At 43.8% G+C, this 19,818-nt stretch overlaps 1 protein-coding gene across 1 annotated transcript in view; it reads right to left on the bottom strand.

Annotated features, from left to right (window-relative positions):
* The window catches only part of LOC138165241 (leucine-rich repeat-containing protein 40-like), a 51,804-nt gene extending 32,268 nt beyond the window's left edge, over window positions 1–19,536 (bottom strand). The window contains exons 1-7 of the mRNA XM_069093365.1: window positions 19,335–19,536; window positions 12,362–12,543; window positions 11,189–11,262; window positions 7,917–8,046; window positions 5,905–6,028; window positions 3,757–3,899; window positions 1,071–1,243 (exon numbers count right to left, since the gene is read on the bottom strand). Coding sequence (XP_068949466.1) covers window positions 1,071–1,243; window positions 3,757–3,899; window positions 5,905–6,028; window positions 7,917–8,046; window positions 11,189–11,262; window positions 12,362–12,543; window positions 19,335–19,494 — 986 coding nt within the window. The 5' untranslated portion in view covers window positions 19,495–19,536. The remainder of the gene's footprint in view (window positions 1–1,070; window positions 1,244–3,756; window positions 3,900–5,904; window positions 6,029–7,916; window positions 8,047–11,188; window positions 11,263–12,361; window positions 12,544–19,334) is intronic.
* Between the last annotated feature and the right edge of the window lie 282 nt (window positions 19,537–19,818).

The raw sequence follows: 19,818 nt of genomic DNA, 5'->3' as shown, positions 1-19,818 counted from the left end.
TTCCTCTCAAAAAACTATAGTTAGCCTGAATATTTACTGAGCAGCTGCAGTGTGTTGAGTGACCATGTAGATTTTCCACACGCTTTGGCTTCTATTCTCTAGGAATAAAAATCTGGAAAAGGAGCCCCAACGCCTGAGTGCGTGCCCATTAACGGGCATAGTTGGATGTGGCTTTCTTTATTGTTTTACATTTTTGTTTTTATGTGTCTATGGAAAGTGGGGAAGAGAGACAGGGAGGGAGAAATGATACACAAGAAACTTTGGAGGAGGCAAGAAAACTATAAAGTCCATTTCTAAGGGCAAATGACCAGCTGATTTTCAAGATAGTTTTGGTTAAGAAATGCAGGAAAACAAGCTTCATTGCAATTAGACAGAGCCATATGCATACAACAAGAATATAACAAAGAACTTTTTTTTAAGTCAATACATAATTGTGTGAATTAAGTCAATTTCTATGAGTTTCAGTAGAAAGGAGAATATCTGTCAGCAGATTATATGAAGCAAGTGGTTAATGCCCATTTTTTTCTCCTTCCCTAATACAGGGTTAGGCACTGAGCCTGTCATTTCATTAGTCTAGGGAACTCGCTGGGGAGGTCAGTCTTCTGCCAGGGCAGGGCAGCACCTCTCTGTGTAGGGGAACTGCCTGTGTTTGGAAAGAAGCCTAGAGAGCTGGGAGGTGGAAGGGCCTGCCAAGGGCCCATGCCAGCAGGTATCAGAGGCCAAACCCAAACCTAGGTTTTCTTGAGTTGGAGCCCGGCTCGTTAGCCTCTAGTCCACATGCATCTCTTAAAAGGGACCTCAATCACAAATACATTTTAAAAGATAATCTAGTTCTCCCATCTCCCTAAGTAGGATAAATAGAATAAAGAAGCAGCATCAGAAGTCATTTCAGAGGCTTAAAAATGATTTTAGATTTAACTATAATGTCCTATACAATTTAAATCACTGAGAAAAAAATTTTATTAGCTGACTTTGAACTACTTTGGTTATAATTCTCTGAATAAGCCAGACACTATTTTCTATGCTTAATACACTATATTATTCAAGGGTTTGTTTTCTTTTCAGCTTACCTACTTATATCATTGTTAGTTAGGTCAAGTCTTTCCAAGGCCTGCAGCAGGGTGATTTCATCAGGAATAGATTTTAATTTGTTATCTCTTAGGTCTAGCACGTGGATAGATGTAAGATGTTTTAGATGTTCTGCCCCTAACATTTCAATCTGATTCTCACCAACATGTAATTCCTACAAGAAGCAAAGACCAAAGTTATTCATAGTTCTGTTATTCTTAGTAAATGTAATTTATTCACCACCTATAGGATGAAATATCAATTAGAGGCAAACATATTTAAGTCATTCAAAGAACAAAATCCAAATTACTGATAAGAAACACAGCTTTTCTATTGTTAATTTGCTTGAATTTTCAGTAAAATGCAAACAAGCTTTTTTTTCCATAGCAGAACAAAAATGCCCAGAGGAAAACTTTTCAGAGATTGTCATTTTAAATTACAAAGCTTCTATACAGAATCATTTCAAACTCTGAGAAATAAAGTGAAAAAAAAACATATGAAAGGGGAGGTGGCAGAGCAACAATTAACCCAATAAACTAGGTTCACAGATACAGGGAGTGTAGAAGGGAGCAGGGGCCAAAAACGGCTAAGAAGCTTTGCACAAGATTAACAAAACCCAAACTGTCAGCAGAGCCCGGCCTAGATTCAGTGCCTACAGCTTAGCTGGTGCCGCCTAACCCAGTCACTGAAGGACTCCAGGTCTCTCGAACTGCAACCCAAGTGTCTGCCCACCAAAAAGCTCACCTTACCTGAAGTAAGCACTCAAAGAAACCCACGAACTCAACTGGGATCTTCCCTCGAAGGAAGGAGGATGAGCTCATGAGGGGATCCTGACCATCCATTCTGGATGACTCCAGGGCATATTCTCCCCTAAACTGGCCACTGTGGTTCTACCCAACATGCCTGGGACCTTCTTTACTTTCTCTGGGCATCTTTAAGATACCCATAATATAAATTAAGCTGTGAAGGCCACAAGAAAATGTATTCCTTAATGAAAGAAGTATTTCATGAGAGGATATCAAAACACGAAATGATTTTTAGTGACTAGGATTTGAGACTGTTAGCATCCCACTAAGTCCATTAATATTTATATCCATTGGTAACTCTTGTCACTGTTATTACTGAAATTACAACCCACTTAATGAAATAAGATTTGTTATTACTTGGTTTCAGAGCACAGAGCTAGAAGCCAAAGAGAAAGAGACTTTAGAGGCACACATGAAGTAGTGAGTCCCTCATTGTTAACAGCTTCAGCAAAAACTTAGATTTCCAATTCTTTGCAATATTGTAGAAGACATACCCACTTAAGTCTGAGCTGAATAAAACCGATGAAAGCCCTTCCAACTCTGAGCTTCCATGACTGGATGTAATTACTTTAACATAACCTATAACCTCATAATCAGGAAGCAAAATACTACAAATTGTAAAGTGATTTTAATACTAGTTAATTTTTTTTAAATTACAATATTTCTTAAGAGACCTACTAACCAATGGATGAATATATATGGGAGACAGAGACCCTAACCCAAATTGACTACTCGGAGAACTCTCAAAGTGAAGGTAGAAAGATTTGTTAGAATCTCTCGAGAAGCGGGCAGTCCAGTCTCGGGGACAGCACCCAGAGAGAGGAGGCCGAGGTACAGAAGTCAAAGCTAGGTTAAATAAGCAAGGGTTACATGCCCCTCCCAAACATTAACCTAATTATTATTAATGAGGCTCTAATCTTGTTAGATAACATACATAATACATGAGGTCCACTACACAAGCTCAGTAACAACCTCAGAATACTGTACCCCCTTCAGTCTAACCTAGATACATCCTTATCTGGCCATGGGTGTCCCAAGGCCACTACCTGTTCCCTGACTGGTCAAATCCACCTGCTGCTGCCAGCTCCTTGCATTCTACATTGTTTCATTTTAGTATTATCTAGGAGTTCTCTGGGAACTCAACTTCCTCCCAAGGCTACTGTCTGTTACTTTTATCAGTAGTCCTGTTCAGCAATTCTTGCAGTTCTGTAGAAACTTAACTCTTTGTTACCTCTCACACTACCATTCCTTTCCCCAAACTAGAAACACCTCTAATTTAATCTCAATAGTTAATCCAATCAATTGTATTAATACTCAATAGCTCTTCCATTACCTTGAAATACACAACGACTTACACACACACACACACACACAGACATACACAAATACACATATGGGGAAACAATACTGAACTTAGTTACAAAATACAAGGAATAAGAATGGATATATGATATTCAGAATGGGGAAACTTCACTGCAAGTTACCCCACACAAATATGAGTAATGGATAGATCAGACAAGATAGATCATTACTTTAAAAACTATTTTCTTCTACTTAAAAACTATCAACGCTAATATTTGTGACACTCATTTTACTATAGTGCTTGGAAAAATCTCCTTTTAAAGGTGCCTGTAGGGGTGGGCGCAGTGAGTAGAGCACCCGCCCTGGAGTCAGGAGGATCTGAGCTCAAATACACTTCAGACACTTAACACTAACTATGAGACCTTGGGCAAGTCACTTAACCCCAAATGCCCTGCCTTTCCCCCTCCAAAAAGCAATCAATCAATCAATCAATAAAGGCGACTGTATAGCAATAGTTATTCTATCACTGAAATTGTATTTTTAAAAAGCAATGAGTTTTATATTAAACAGCAGATGTTACCTTCAATAATATACAAGAAGGAAATTCTGGTAGAAAACGCAGTTTATTCCTCCGTAAATACAGAAGTTCTAGTGACTCCATGCTAGCTAATTCAGAAGATATAGTTTCCAAGCAGTTTGAAGTGCAATCCAAATGCTTTAACCCTATAGAAATTATTTGGTAAAAAAACATTAATTTTTTTAAAGATAACAACTTGCCAACTGACATACTTTTTATAACAAATTCACCATGAAGATTTGTGAAACTTTAACAAAATAAATTCTTATAATGAATTACACTACCACCCCCCCCCCATGGACTTATATAAATTTAGGTTGACTATCAAAATAGTTTTAATACCTTATCTACTAAAATTTTAGGGTTAACGTGTTATACAGAAATAATGTATGTGAAAATACCAAGTATAAAATACTACACATACATAAGGAATTATTTTTGCTCACTACTGTCTATCTTTTTCTCAAATTAAAATATATTTAAGGAAATAAACTCATGTGAATGGGGGTAAAAAGGCCTTCCAGCTTCCCCCCGCCCCCAGTGGAACAGCGTGGTTAAGTGAAGAAAGGAGACATGAGCAGCATGGTGACCTATTTTTATTGGCTCACATTGCTCTAAACTCTTCATTCAGGAGTTCTGGAGGCTACCCTCCTAACTTTGTGCAGCTTTTACAACTATTAGTGTGGATAAGTAACCAGTCTTGGGAAGCAACAGCATCTCCTCATTACCCATAATGACAAGTCAGCCTGTGGGGAAATGAACCGACAGCCTAAGCATCATTACCAGGCTCTAACCAACTGAGACTGTTATTATTTTAAAAGTCAGGGAAAAAAAACGAACAAAACCTGAGAAAATTCTTCCTTTCCTGAGGCTTTAGATTGCCCTGAATGTCTTATTACTTAAAGGTTGATTACCCAGCTTTTCTTACGTTCATTAGCATTCAAAGATTTTTGTGGAGGAGAAAGCTGAAACTACTGTCAGACTTTTAAGAAAGTAGCTTTGGCAATCTGTCTTTAGCTAAAACCCAGTTGTACCCAAGGAAATTCCTGCATGTCACATACTTTATACAAGCTCCCAGCTAGAGGGTGAATGGGCAAAGCAACAACGCGTAGAGCAAGTTTTCAAAAACTGTGAAAAGGAAGAGGGAGATTGGCAGAGGTAGACTAGCGGGGCCACTGACATCTTGGGGTCAGAACAGCTGCACAGTTAGGCTTTTTATCCCAATTTTTAAATCCTGGGTAAAACTATAAAATATAAAGATTAGAAAGGTATCAAATTATACTCCTTTGTCTTTAAAAACAGACTCTAAAATATAGTTTTAAAAATATCTACCTGAAGGATCTGTGATTTAGCTGATGTAGGAACTCTTTTACCCAACAAGACTTGGTTACAGCCCTTCATTTCTCAGGGAACGGTTTCTATGAGTTGTTGTGCTAAAACAATTTATCCCCCAGTGGCCTTACCAAAATGATGAGCCTGCTGGCCCTGGAGGTAGGTCTAGACAAAGCCTTTCCAGGTGAAGGACCCGACAGGGAAGCACTCTGCTAGCAGGGCTTCCAACAATCCCATGGTGCCCACAACACCACCACCACAAGTCCATTTACATGCTTACCCTGGTTGGGTATTTCACTGTTTTAGGAAAGAGCTACACTGCTTATCTTTTAGGTGTAAACATTGTTAAGTGTGAAACATCTGGGCTCAAGCGAAGGCTACCTTCTGGAATTCTGGCCACAGCTGCTTATTCTTTGGGCCTTCTGCAGGGGAAGCTGCATGGCAGCAGCTATGGCTTCCCCACTCTCACCTTGGGAAGGTCAGGACACAAAGTCCTAGCAAACATCACAAAGCTAATCAGCTGCTCAGTTCTACACTTGGACTAAAGTCCATCAAAACTTTACTCATTTCCAGTCTGTAAAGCTGACTTCTTGACAGTTTTGTGTTTTCTACCTCAAGCTACCAAATACCAAAGTACATTATTATCTATGAAAAGAGGGCTTTTGGGTCGAGACCTGACACCTTGGGGTATGTAACTCTTAGCACCTTCCAACCCATTATTATACTTGTCCATCTCCAACTACAATAAAATATTTGATTTTAAATATATAAAATACGGCATGAAACTTGAAATATTTGAACACTTTTGAGTAAGTTTACTTTTCATCCCGGTGATTTCTGCTGGCAAGTCCTTCACTTGATTGCAGGCAATGTTGAGTCGCATCAGGTTGGAGAGAGAAGAAAAGCTAGCAGGAAGAGCTGTGAGGCGGTTGTTCGAAAGATCCTTTTGAAAAAGTAAGAACAAAATTCAGAAACGGCCCCTCCCAAAGTACTTTCACGTGCAGTTTTGGGATCCTGGTGGGCAGTGCAAAGTGGGAACGGTGATTTCACTAGGGAAGGGCTCTCAGTTGGGATCATGAAAAAAACATCATTCTGAATTTTCACCAAGTGCTTATATAAATCCAATGTTAACACTGAATTTTGGCTTTTGGGATCATCAAAGATTTTACTGTCGTAGAAAATGGACTGGAATACAGACGTGCCATATCACTTTACCCTGACAGTCTAGAGATTACTTTCTGGAAATGTTAAATGCCCCTACTGTGATGCACGTTCTTAAATCTGGATGTTCCCTAAAAGAACCCTTTACAGCTTTACTGGGAGAGTTCTGTGATTCACTCAAGTGTTTGGATTTAGATTTTTACAACTGAAAGTAAAAGGTGAAAGACTGACCCATACACTGTGTGAAGAAAAACTGCTCTTCCTTCTCCCCTTTTGGAAAAGATCAACCAATCCTTGGTAAATTCTCTAGGGTCAGATTTACCAATATGGTCAATTTTTGCCTTCCACAGAGCCAAGACTGCCTAATTAATTAATACATCCTTTCTCCTACATACCCACATCATTCCAGGGGGACCAAGTTGTTACGTTACTGTCTCAAGAATTTTGTGAGAGATGTTTTAAAGCTTATTTTTAGGACCCATATGCTGGTCATTATTTTTTCAATTCAGTGTTACATTCATAAGTAAGTATTGAATGTCTGGTAGCACTGAAGAAAGAGAACAAGTAGATTAAGCAGCACTTTCCTCACAGGCTTTCCTCAGGTTCCTAATTCAAATCTACACTTGGAGGAATTAGAAGAGGTTGCCAGTGACAGACACTGGCTAAGTCTTGTCATTTAAAAGAATAGTTTGCAGCAAGAGAAATGCCACAATTGCCATGAGCACACACTAAAACACCTGGAGCCACACATGGAGCCCAGCTCAAAGAGCAAAGGTTGGTGGGATGACCCGAAGACCTTAGCAATCTTGACTCAAAGCCCCCACCAAGCCTTTTTCCCACCATCCCTCAATCATTCCAACACAACAGTGAATTCTATCCTCAGGCAGCAAACAAAATGAGGGTGAAACCCAAGGTCTGAGATTTTACCTAATGCCTCACTTAGCTCAAACTGCTAGGGAGACGGAGTCGTCACTTTTACGTGTAATATAAAGACACACCACCACACTGGGGCCACTGAGCAGCCAACTAACAAGATCGGAGCATATCGAGTGCTTTATGATTTGTGTATCTTTCTCCTTGCTTGCATACTGTTGATCATTTCTAATTTCTTTTTCCCCCCAATGCTGGCTCCTTAGATTCTCCAGTAATTAAACACTGTTTCTTTGGGAATTGTGGGACTACTTGGTGACAGGTCCCTTAGTGGCATGATTTCCAAAAATGCACTGCAGTGTAAATACTAAGGATACCTGTAAACCGAGGATCACGGATCTGGAGCTAGAAGGGGCCTTTCAGGGCTAGAAGGCCACGGAGTCCAACCCCCCCCAACTTGACAGATGGATAACATCATGTCACATAGAAAGTGAGTATCTGAGATGGGATCTGGCCCTGGGTCTAACCTCTGCTCTGCTGCTAAGGTCTCCTGCTTGCTTGGTGCCTCAGATGTTACCTGCAGATGCTAAGAGTGACCCTCAACTGGATTTTGTGAGTTGGCTGCTTTCTTCTCTCCCAATCATTCCTCCTAGGTCTCATCTAGCATCCAGAGGGCTCTTAACCCTGGTTGAGGGCTTTGGTCTGAAACAAGGATCAAAGAGGACTGCTCTGCAGGACCCTCAAGTCTCAGCAAGTTTTTCAGGTAAAAAGCACATCAGGATTGGAAAAATTCAACTTACTAACTCCTCTAATTTGTGCAACTGGCCAAATCCTTCAGGGACGCCGGTCAGTTCATTGTACTGCAGAAACAGGCCCTTCAGATTTCTTAGTTTTGTAAGTTCTTCAGGCAGTATTTTCAGTTTGTTATGACTATTGATAGATAAAAAGAAATGCTACACAATTCAAAGAAAAAACACAGTAAAGTTTTGTGGCCATTTTTGTTAGCAAACTACATGGCCTTATTAAAACTTTATTAGTTATTATCTTAAATGTAATTCTATTTTCTTTTACAACACCAGGGACTTAAAAAAAGAGATCGTAACAAGTGATCTTACAGAGATTTCAAAGGAGAAAAGGAAATCCTTTCACAAAAGTAATTTGTGAACTATCTTTTAATACGCTTTGTCATTAACTTTTTAAAAAAAAAATTTTTTTTTAAGCAATCAGGGTTAAGTAACTTGCTTAAGGTTACATGGCCAGTTATTTCAGGGTGTGGGCTGAAATCCTGAGCCCAGGATTCAATCTCCAGGTCATCCCGACACTGGGGCTGGTGCTCTTACTCGCTGAGCCACCTGGCCGCCCCTAAGCAATTGGGGTTAAGTAACTTGCTCAAGGTTACACAGCCAGGTGTTTCTGGGTGGGTGCTAAGTGTCTGAGCCAGGGATTCAATCTCCAGGTCATCCCAACACTGGAGCCGGTGCTCTTACTCGCTGTGCTACCTGGCCACCCCTTGTCATTAACTCTTAATCCTATGGGTTAAACTAGTGAAAAGGAATTTTGTTTTTTAAATACAAACAATCTCAAATGTACGGCTGTCCAGCTTATAGAATTCTGGCAAATGCTCAGTTTCTTTATGGCTTCTCATCTTCCCATCATTCCAGCTCAGCCCCCATTGGATAGTCCATTCAGAGATAATCTATGATCTATAAAGGGAAGAGCACTGCTAAATACAAGCTGTAGCACAATGAAACACACAGACAATGCACTGCAGAGAGCAAGTTAAGGGATCCGAGGTCAGGACAGTGAGCTTGGAATCCAGGGAAGAAGTACTCTAACAAAGGCACAAAGGCAATAGAGGAGAGATCAAAGAAAAGATCAGAATCTAATTTCCTAAAAGGAGAACGAATGAAGGGAAATAGTATAGAATACACTGAAATGTTAAATGCGCGCAAGAATTTGGAGGACTGAAAATCTTCTATTGAGGAGTCTGTGTTTTACTTGGTAAACAACGGGGAGCCCCTGAAAATCTGGGGGCCAGCTGCTTGGGGGCATTCAGTGAAAGCTTCTGCTATGCTGGCCCTGTCTCACACGAAGAGGTGGCCCTTTTCCTGCCCAAGGCACAGGCCCTTCGAGTCTTTACTCTCTACCTGTATGTGCTGCCTACTTACCAAGCTGTTTTCTACTTTCACAACATCTCCCCAATATATCTATCTCCTCTCCTCTGACATGGCCTCCCTCCTGGTGCAGGCCTTTGTGATCTCACACCTGAACTACTGCACCTGGCTCCTCTTGAGGTCTGCTTGCCTCAACTCCCTCCCTTCTCTGGTGATTTTTCTGAAGTGCAGGTCACACCATGCCTTACATACCCTCTTTGATCACCTGTGGTCTAGGTTCACTACTGCCATCCGGATAGAAGAGAAAATGCTGTTTGCTGTCCCAAGCCTTCACGGCCTCACCCCTCGGCCGCCTCCTCTCCACATACTGAAGCATCCGGACACTCTAGTCCGTGTGCTGCTCCCCACACGTGACACCGTGCCTTCGCTCTGGCCGTGCCCTCGGCCTCCTGGCTTCCCTGGCCTTTCTTTAAGGCTCGTATTCCAACTCCCCCAGCTCCCTGCAAAGCCCGTGCCTTCTGAGACTACCTTCCACTTACACTGGGGGTGTGCGTGACCCTGTGTGGACAGTTATTCTGGGGAAGGTCTCTGTGATTGGAATGGGAAGTGCCTGAGGGCAGGGACCGTGCTTCTGCTTTTGTTAGTGTCCCAAGCACCCAGCATAGCGGCAATGACAAAGTCAACACGGAATAACGGGCTCCTGTTCTGATCTCCCAGGAGACCGTCTATTCCATAAGGGCAGGAATCTTCTGTCTCCTCCGATATCCAGCAAAACAGACAAACAAGTGCTGTTTCTTCAATGAACTGCCCAGAGAAGAGTTACTAAAGACTTGAATAGAAGAAAAAGGATAGGTGGGGCTAGAAGGGAGGTTCCAGTGGGAAACAATACAAAGGAGAGAGATAAGGATATTGTGAAGGCACAATGAACAGGAATGGAAAAGGAATCTGGATGTCTGAACAAGATCAAATCAAGTCAGACCAGGGTAGACGGACTAAATTATGGTCAGGGAATTTAATACGAGACCAAACAAAAAAAGTTATCTAAAAGCAGGGGCTGCTAGGTGGCACAGTGAATAGAATAGAGCACTGCCCTCAAGTCAGGAGGACCTGAGTTCAAATCTGGCCCCAGACTCTGAACACCTTTTACTAGCCGTGTGAAAGACTTTGGGCAAGTCACAACCCCAACTGCCCTCCAAAAAAGCAATAAATAAATAACAAAAGTTTAGCAACAATAAAATCATCTTCATGATGGAGCTAAATTTATAATTAGTGTAGAAAGAATTCAGGTAATTTGAATAGTGGGAAACAATTATTCTTTGATTTTCAAAACTGAAATTGTTATATATCCACATAAATGTCATCAAGCTGTTATCATTATTGCTTTCAGAGCACCTAGCAAAGTACCTAATAAATATAAGTTTGCTCTTAATAAATGATGAACTGAATGAAGATAGGATCAAAGATTTAAACCTGGAAACAGCCTCAGAGGGCAATTTGCTCAACACCTTAAACTTACAGGTGTGCAATGTGAGATAGAAAAAAGTTCAGTGAATTGCCCCAAATCACAGAGAGACTTAGTAGCAGCAGAAGCAGACACTGAAGTCTGTCTCTGTCTCTCTCTATACTTAGATGTATTTTTTTTTATTCCAGACTGGACATAAAGGAAACATGCAGTGTGCAAACTGAATACTGATAGTCAATGTAACTACAACTTATACTGTTCTGGAAAGTTAACCAGAAAACAGAGGGTTAGGTGACCCCTCCCCCCATGATCAGAGCAGGTGGCTGAGGTGGGACTTGGGAGTCTGGGTCTTCCTCAGGCTAACACCAGCCCTGTTTATACTATACCACCCATTCTCTCCCTCTCTTTTTTTTTTACTACTCAGAAAATTAATTAGTTAAATTAAAAATTAATAAAAACAACACCAAAATTAAAAATAACAGCAATTTGGCTTTACCTGACATTAAGCTTCTGAAGATTTTCCAGCTCACCTATGGCACAAGGAAGGGACGTCAGCAGATTATCGTGCATCTAGAACAAGTCAACACTCAGTCTCAGACAAACAATATTTGTTCCTTCTTCCATTCCCCACTATGTTCCCCGCCACTTCTCTCACTTTTCAACCTGAGTCCCTCAATTCTCTCTTATCAATTTAGTGTCAATAAATGAGGCTGTTGGTCAGAATTCAGATGTGGAGAGTGAAGGCTCCTTGAAGCTGACCCAAGCAGTGTTCTCTCGGCCAGACAGGAGGAGATCTGTTTCAAGCCTCAGACCAGCTTCCAGACAGAAAGAGGAATGCTTCAAAGCAAAAGTGGAGATGAGCGGAGTGGCCTTGAACTCTACAAACCTACTCCCCTGGCAGAAGCAATGAGATGATCAGCTGCCAACATGGCAAAAAAGGAGAGGAGGCTCTTCTTTCAACTTCTCTTCTAGTTTAAGGACAGAACCACAGATCACCCACCGTCGAGCCTCTCAGGCGAATCCCTATCTATTTGTTCCAGACTTTCTTAGGAGAATTTTCAGCGCTATAGTGCAAATATATTCAAGGAAAAAAATGGGCTGATACTCTTACATATTCAATGAGATAGAAAACATGGCACCTCAAATTTTAAAGCCTGGTCTCAGAATGAAAAGTACAATTCTGTTAACTTTAAGGTCCAATATTTTAATTTAAGACCAGAGGAAAAAGAAAAAAAAATATTCTTCTGTCATGATGCAAAACTGATCAGTTCTAAATGTCAAATTGATTACGTCTAGATGCCTAAAATGGTATCCCGTATGAAAATAAATCCAGAACTTAACATATGGTAACAAAAGCCATTGAAGTTAACTATATAATTAAACTCTCCAGAAGGAAGTCTCAATCATGGTAGGTGGACATTCTAAAGAGGAGGGACAAGGTTCGCACTGTTGAGGGAGTAGCCCTATCCATGACCTCAGAGCAAGCTGGGAGGTTCCAGCTGTTTAAAATACAGAACTTTAACGTAACCTCACATTTGATCCTTGCATTCTGCTGACAGGCAATGGAAACCTTTTCTTTTCCTACTTCACTGTCTGGATCTAAGTGGAGCTGTGTTTTCTCTTTACAATATCAGATTATCTTTCAATCAAGTATAGCCAATCAACTTACATCAAGTATAGTCAGTGCAGGAAGAAGCCTGACGTCATCTGAAAGTGACTGAAGTTTATTGTTCGATATGATTAGTTTAGTCAAATCCGTCTGCTCCCACCATCTTTCAGAAGAATTAAAGGAATGATTCTGGTTTGCTTCCTCGGGAAGATCCAAATTTATTCGCCACACTGTCTGAGGGACTATTTTCCCCCAAAATGAAAAAAAAATGTAATTACATTAATATATTCCCATTAATATTAATGTTTATGAAAACAAAAATCACAGATTAATATACAGTATTAACAAAAAAGTCTTTCAAATATGTTTCTATAACTAAATTTAAAAAAAAAAGGATTAGGAGTGAACAGGCAGTATTGTATGGTGGGGGGGAAAACAATTAATTTGAAGCTACAAGAAGTTTGAATCCTCAGCACAGACACTGACTATTGTATGACCATGAGCTGTCATTTCCCATTTCTGATAAATATTGATTTACTACCAGTCATACATAAAATGAGGAAGGCTGACGTTGATGTTCTCTGGACCTCTCTAAACATCCTTTCTAGCTCTCTGATTCTATGTCTCTAAGAAAGAAATCAGCAAAAAAAACTGTTTCTCTTCTAGCAAAAGTCAGTTTTATTTTTAAAAGTCTCATTGAATCCTACTGAACAATTTCAATACTACACAAATTGTTTGCAATAAAGTGAGAAGGCTCCTATCTAATCTCTTTCTACAACACAAATGTGGTCCTGTAATCTCAGCCAGGAAGAGATAAAACAGAGAAACAAAGCACTGACAAATTATTCCTAAAGAAGATAGAGGTGAACATTTTAAGGTAAAATATAAGGAGGGTACAACACATATTAGAAAGACTATACACTGTGACCAGGCTGGGCTTATATCAGGAATACAGAACTGATTCAACAAGGAAGACTATCAATATATAATAAAGCCAGCTAATAACATAAACATAAAAGGTGTATGATTACATCAATAGACACCGAAAAGGGTTTTGACAAGATCCAACATTGATTTCAACATTAAACACTCCAAAAATCATAAGAAGTAGACCGTTCCTTAAGAAATAGTATTTCTCTAAATCCAAGAACAAACATTCTGAACAATGGAGAAAAATCAGAGCCTTTTCCAGTAAGGTCAAGAACAAAACAAGGATTCCTTGCTTTAATGGGCCACCATTATCTACCCCCGTGCTCACAACCCTACCCATCCTGGTCATTGTCCTTTGTGCTTGCCGAGGACCAACATGACGTCTCTACGGCAGGGTCAAGGTCAAGGTACAACAAGTGTGTCTGACTTTGGCTGGTCACACCAAAATGAACGTAGAAGGCTCTCCCACCGGTCAGGCACAAACAGTTCACATGAATGTTCAGAGTGGAGACGCGGCTCTAAATCTGCACATCTTAAGTTTTTTTTGAGCCACTGCAATTCTCCTCGGCTCGCAGAACATAGGGCCTTCTTTGATGAGGGCATGCCATGCTGGGTGGTCCTGTGCCAGTGTCTCCCATGTAATGTAATCAATTCCAAAGTTCTTTAGAGACCTTGACAGTGTCCTTGTATCACTTCTTCTGACCTCCATGTGAGCACCTGTCTTGTGTGAGTTCTCTGTAAAAGACTTTTAGGCAAATGTACATTTGGCACTCAAACAACGTGGCCAGTCCATTGGAATTATGCTCTCTGCAGAAGACTTTGAATGGTTGGCAGTTTAGCTTGAGAGAAAGGACCTCAAGGTCTGATATCTGATCCTGCCAAGTGATCTTCAGAAGCTTCCTGAGACAATTCCCATGGAAGTGCTTCAGTTTCCTGGCCTGGTGCTGGTCGACTGGCCAGGGTTCACAGGCTTACAACACTGAGGTCAGCATGACAACTCCAAAAACCTTCAGTTTGGCAGACAGAGGTATTAAACTCTTCTTTCCCACACTTTCCTTCAGAGCCTCCCAAACAAGTGGGTTAGTTCTGGCGACGCATGTGTCAACCTCATCATCTATGTGGACATCCCTGGAAAGCAGACGGCCAAGGTACGTGACCTTATCCACAAAACTCTTCCATTTGCTGTTACTGTTAGCTCCACATATGAATGGTGTGGTGATGGCCTGTGCTTTCTTGGTGCTGTCAGGACAAAATGAGCACCAGCAGCAGAGAACCGGTTTATAATGTGCTGCGTCTCAGCCTCAGGCTGCGTTCAGTGCACAATCATCTCTCCGCAGACAAAAAAATCACACGCCAATTCTCCCTGTACTTAGTCTTGGCTTGAGAAAATCAGTGTCGAGTGCTCTGAAAATCTTAAAGTGCTATACGAATCCTAGTTATTATCATTAGTATATTTGATAACATTATTAACATTAAGTCTAAGACACATAAAATTTTCATACTGTTATTATTAAAGTTATTAAATTATTAAAATGACACCAGGCATCTTGTCAACAGGATCTGACCTAGGATTCAGAACTCAGAAACCTGCCCTATCAAAAAGCAAGCGCATACTCCAGATACAGTATATCATCATCTGACTGTACCATCCCCCACCATCCTGAGACGAGAGAAAGGATTATGAGTTTGCTTAGTCACCAGTTATTCAATCCAAAAACTCAGGCTCAATCTCTTCTTTTTCCTGTTTATTTGAGAGAGAATAAACTGACCCTACCTTCTGACCCCAAACGCCTCCGACTCTAACCCTTTGAGGTTGGAGCTGTGGTCAAATGATACTTCTCTATCAAATTCCCACCTTCAATTTTTCCAACCCTTATGATTCCAAACTTCTGAAAACTCCCTAACACTCCCAGCTCTCTCATCTCCATCCATCCCAGTCCTGTCACTCCTAAATCCCTGCCTTTCCACCTTACTGTCTGAAGTTTTAAATAAACAAGTTTCCCCTCATGGACTCCTCATTCACTCATATACGCAATGTGTTGCCAAATATTGGCATTCCTATCTTAAAATCTCAAGTAACCTTCAACCTGGCTCACACTCTCAACACATTTACTGAAACCAATCAATCAGTAAGTGCCTGCTATGTACCAGGCACCTAAGGACACAAAAAAAAGGCAAAAGACATCGCTCCCCTCAAAGAGCTCACAGTCTAACTGGGGAGACAACATGCGAGCACAAAATACAAAGCGAGCGAGACAGAAGCCAAACAGAAAGAAGCAGAAGAGTGCGGCAAGCACTAGAATTAAGGGGGCTTTAGGGGAGGTTTTCCACAGAAGGTGGAATTTTAGCTGGGACTTAAGGGAAGAAGCCAAGCAGGTCAACAGTCAAAGAAGAGGAAGGAGAGCACACCAGGTATGGGGGCCAGTCAGAGAGAACGTCCAGAGTCAAAAGATGGAACTGTTCATGAATTCTTCGTGGAACAGCCGGGAGGCCAATGCCAATGGATCAGAGAGTACATGGAGGGGAGAAAGACAGGAGGCTGGAGAAATACAAGGGGGCAGGTTATGGATGGCTCTGAATGCCAAACACAGCATTTTGTAGTCGATCCTGGAAGTAACAGGGAGCCACTGGAGTTTGAGTAGGGGACAACATCACTGGACCTGTGTTTTAGTGAAATCACTTTAGTGGTGGAGTGGAGGGGACAAGAGTAGGGAGACACTGAGGCAGGCAGAACCCACCCCAAACCCCCAGCAGTTACTGTAATAGTTCAGGAGTGAGGTGATGAGGGCCTTCACCAGGGCAGGGGCAGGGACAGACTAGAGAAGGGGGCATATTCAGAACATGCTACAAAGGTAAAATTGGTGAGCCTGGCAACAGCTTGGACATGAGGATGAAAGACAGTGAAGAATCCAGGCTGACTCCTAGGCTGCAAGCCTGAGGGACTGGGGGGATGGTGTTACCCTCTATAGTAACAGGGAAGTTAAGAGTGGAAGAGACTTTGGAGGAAACATCAAGAGTTCTATTTGAGGGGCGGCCAGGTAGCACAGCAAGTAAGAGCCCCGGCTCCAGTGTTGAGAAGACCTGGAGATCGAATCCTGGGCTCAGACACTTAGCACCCACCCAGAAACACCTGGCCGTGTAACCTTGAGCAAGTTACTTAACCCCAATTGCTTAGGGGCGGCCAGGTGGCTCAGCGAGTAAGAGCACCGGCTCCAGCGTCGGGATGACCTGGATCAAATCCGGTCTCAGATACTCAGCACCACACCCAGAAATAACTGGCCGTGTAACCTTGAGCAAGTTACTTAACCTCGATTGCTTTTAAAAAAAAAAAAAAGAGTTCTATTTGGGACATGTCGAATGTGTCTACTGAACATCCAGTTCAAGATGTCCCAAAGGCAGCTGGAGATACAAGACTAGAGGTCAGCAGAGAGAATGGAGCAGGAAAGGTGGACTAGAGAATCAGTCATTAAGGTGGACCAGAGAATCACCAGTCATTAAATGCGCAGTAGCTGATGAGATCACCAAACCAAACAGTACACAGCAGGGCTTCTTAAACTTCTTCCACTCAGCAACCACTTTTCAAGTTTCTGCAAGGGATCACTGGCCTTTTCATCACTGCTGAGAGCACATGCAGTACAAAGCGAGTATGCTTTGTGTTCAAAACCCAAGGCTGCAGTGAAACTGCACAATGCAACACAGGCAAGCAGTGCCAGAAATGCCTCGGATTCATTACATGTTTGATTTTGAATTTTCAGTCACTGCACATTTTATTGTTGCCAAATGCTCTGTGATCCCATACTATATGGGGTTGCAACTCAGTGGAAGAAGTGCTAGAGGGAGAAGAGAAGAGGACCCAGGACAGGGCCCTGAGGGGCAGCTACAGTTAGAGGTCACGATCTGGAGGAGAGGGCAACAAGAGGAGGACCAGGGGAGAGTGGTACCCCAAAAACCTAGATCGAGAGAGTGATCAACAGTGTCAAAGGCTGCCGAGAAATCAAGGAGAGTGAGGACTGAGAAAAGGTCACTGGGTTTGGCCACTAAGATCCTCAGGAGCTTTGGAGAGAGCAGTTGTGGTAGAGTAACAAGGTCAGAAGCCAGACTGCAAGGGGTCAAGAGAGAAGAAAAGGAGACAAAGCAGAGGCGGACAGCCTTAGATACAGAAGGCAGAAGAGATAGAGGAGGATAGGACAGAAGGATAGAAGTGAGGGTGATTTCAGGATGGGAGAAACATAGGTATATTTGTAGGCAGTGGGAAATGAGCCAGTACAGAGGGACGGGGCAGTTTGTCAGAAAAGATGGGATGGAATGAGATCACTTGTACAGGAAGAAGGGTTAATCTTGGTAAGGAGTAAGGCCATCATGTGAGACGGGTGAAGGAGGAGCCAGTGGCCAAAGGAATCCCAGTGATAGGAGATAAGGAAGAAGGGAGAAGAGGTAGGGCACAGTGAATGGCCTTATTTTTTTTCCATAAAATATGAGCCAAGTTTCTCAGCTGAGAGTGGGAAGTTTGAGGAGAGATTAGAATTGTGTTAAAATTGCATCTTATTCTCGTCTCCCTGACCACCCCCTTCCCCTTCTAGTCAGTATAAGAAGTTTTAGCAGGAAACCCAATTGCAAAGGGGAACCCGGAAGCCACGTACAAACCATCCCAAAGACGTTTACAGAGCATAATTTACAAATTATATCATTTGTTAACCACAATTTACATCCTGGTATATGCCAAATCAGAGGAAAACACCTAAGAGCTGCTTGTTAAAGTTCTGGTCCTGTGAGAGGTATAAGTTCTAGACGAAATCTAGATTTTCACAGGTCCAGACCAGCAGAACATCCAAAAGGTGCAGATAACCCAAGTTTTATTCGTAACTCTGAAACGATTTAGATATATTCGTGAACCAATTCTCAGATGGCAAAGATAGGAGTTGGTGTTTCCCTCAAAAAAAATTATAAAAATGAGACCTCCTGCCGTCTCCCACCGGGTCCGTGCTGCTGAGTGCTCTCAACTCTAATCCGTGGCTATAAGGGTGACGCTCTGCCTCTCCCCACCACCTGTTACCCTCATTGCTCTCCTTCCATCCAACCGTGGTCTTTCCGGGTGAGGATCCAAAGAACTGGGCATGCCTGCCCCTGTTCCATAATTTCATTACCCATCCAAAAAGGTGTGGAAAAGCCACTGTGCAGAGTGGGAGAGTGAGCTGATGAGGGAGGATCGCCTCCTGGAGGCTGTGTGACATAAACTGGAGCGGCCCCAGTCAGGGCGGTTGTGGGACTTTCTCCACCTGTGTGTGGGTACGAAGATGACAAGTCATCCAAGGCGGAGGACTGGCGGGACATAACTGGAGGAATGACCAGGGGGCCAGGGATTCAAGACGGGAGAACGGGCTCAAGTTGAGCCGATTCACCAAGGGGTCACGATGGGCTGGGGAGAATGGCCTGGGAGAAAACGGGAAGGGTGGAGGGCCTAGAAGTCACAGCGCAGTAAGAGGTGGCGGGGAGGGGGGGGAGACACCAAGAGATGATGGCTGGGGAAGGGGATTTCGGAATTCCTGACCCTGGAGCTGGCACAGATCCAGGGGACGCCTATCTCTGTCTGGGCTGAGGTGGGCTGGAGGAGGAGCTCAGGAGGCTGAGGAACGGCGTGCGAGGGCATGGGAGGGAGGACGGGATGGCAGGCCACGGAAAGGACGGTGCCCCGGGGCTCTGCACACAGTCTCCCCAACCGCCGTCACAGCCTGCTACTTAGCGCTTTCCCTCCCGCACGGTCTGTGTCCGCGCACCCCCGTTTGGCATTTAAATCCCTCCTGCGGCGACTCTGTGCCAGGGGCTCTGCTAAGCACTGAGGCTCGCTCCTCAGAGAGGCGAGAAGGGAACGTCCTGGGGTCCGGCCCCCCCCCCCCCCAGGACGCGGAGCGCAGAGAGGGAGAGACCGCCCCACGTCCGTGCCAGGGCCCGGGGGGAGGGAGCCAGGCTTCAGGCCCGGAGCTCTGCTGCTTCGGGGAACCTGGGGCCCGCACGGAAACAAAGCGCCAGGCGAGGAGCGAAGGCTCGGGCGGAGGAGGGCGGGTCCCTCCGCGCGGCCTCCCGGGTCCGCAGGCCCCGCGCTCACCTTCACTCAGCTCCCGGCCCGACAGGTTGAGCTGGCCGCTCTTCCGCGCCGCCTTCAGCAGCCCCTGCGGGATGACGGGGCCGCTGTCGCCGCTCCCGTGGCGGAAGCCCGCCCGGAGGTCCCGGCCCGCGGCCCCCACCGGCCTCTTCAGCCGCGACATGCTGGGGCTCCCGCCTCTTTCGCGAGCTGCCCCGCCCACCCCGTGACGCATAAACAGCGAGCCGCGCCGGGCGCTCTCAGCCCGCAACCGCCGCTGCGTCTGCCCAGTGACGAACAACGACGCCGCCGCGTCCCGCCCCCGTCGCGCGCTTCGGCCGGAAGTCACCGCCCCGCCAAACTTGTGACGTACAAGCGGCGCGCCCCGCCCCGGCCAGCCGCGCGCGCAAGGCGAGGAAGGTCACGTGGACACCGAGCCCGGACGCGCTGTGCGCGGTGACGTTAGGCCGGAGCGCCTGTGACGTTAGTCGCAGCGTCTGCGGCCCGG

Source organism: Petaurus breviceps, unplaced genomic scaffold (assembly GCF_028583685.1).
Source record: "Petaurus breviceps papuanus isolate PSGF00001 unplaced genomic scaffold, PetGlider_PUasm1.0 208, whole genome shotgun sequence".
NCBI classification, from domain to species: domain Eukaryota; kingdom Metazoa; phylum Chordata; class Mammalia; order Diprotodontia; family Petauridae; genus Petaurus; species Petaurus breviceps.
This window is presented reverse-complemented; position numbering and strand designations above follow the sequence as displayed.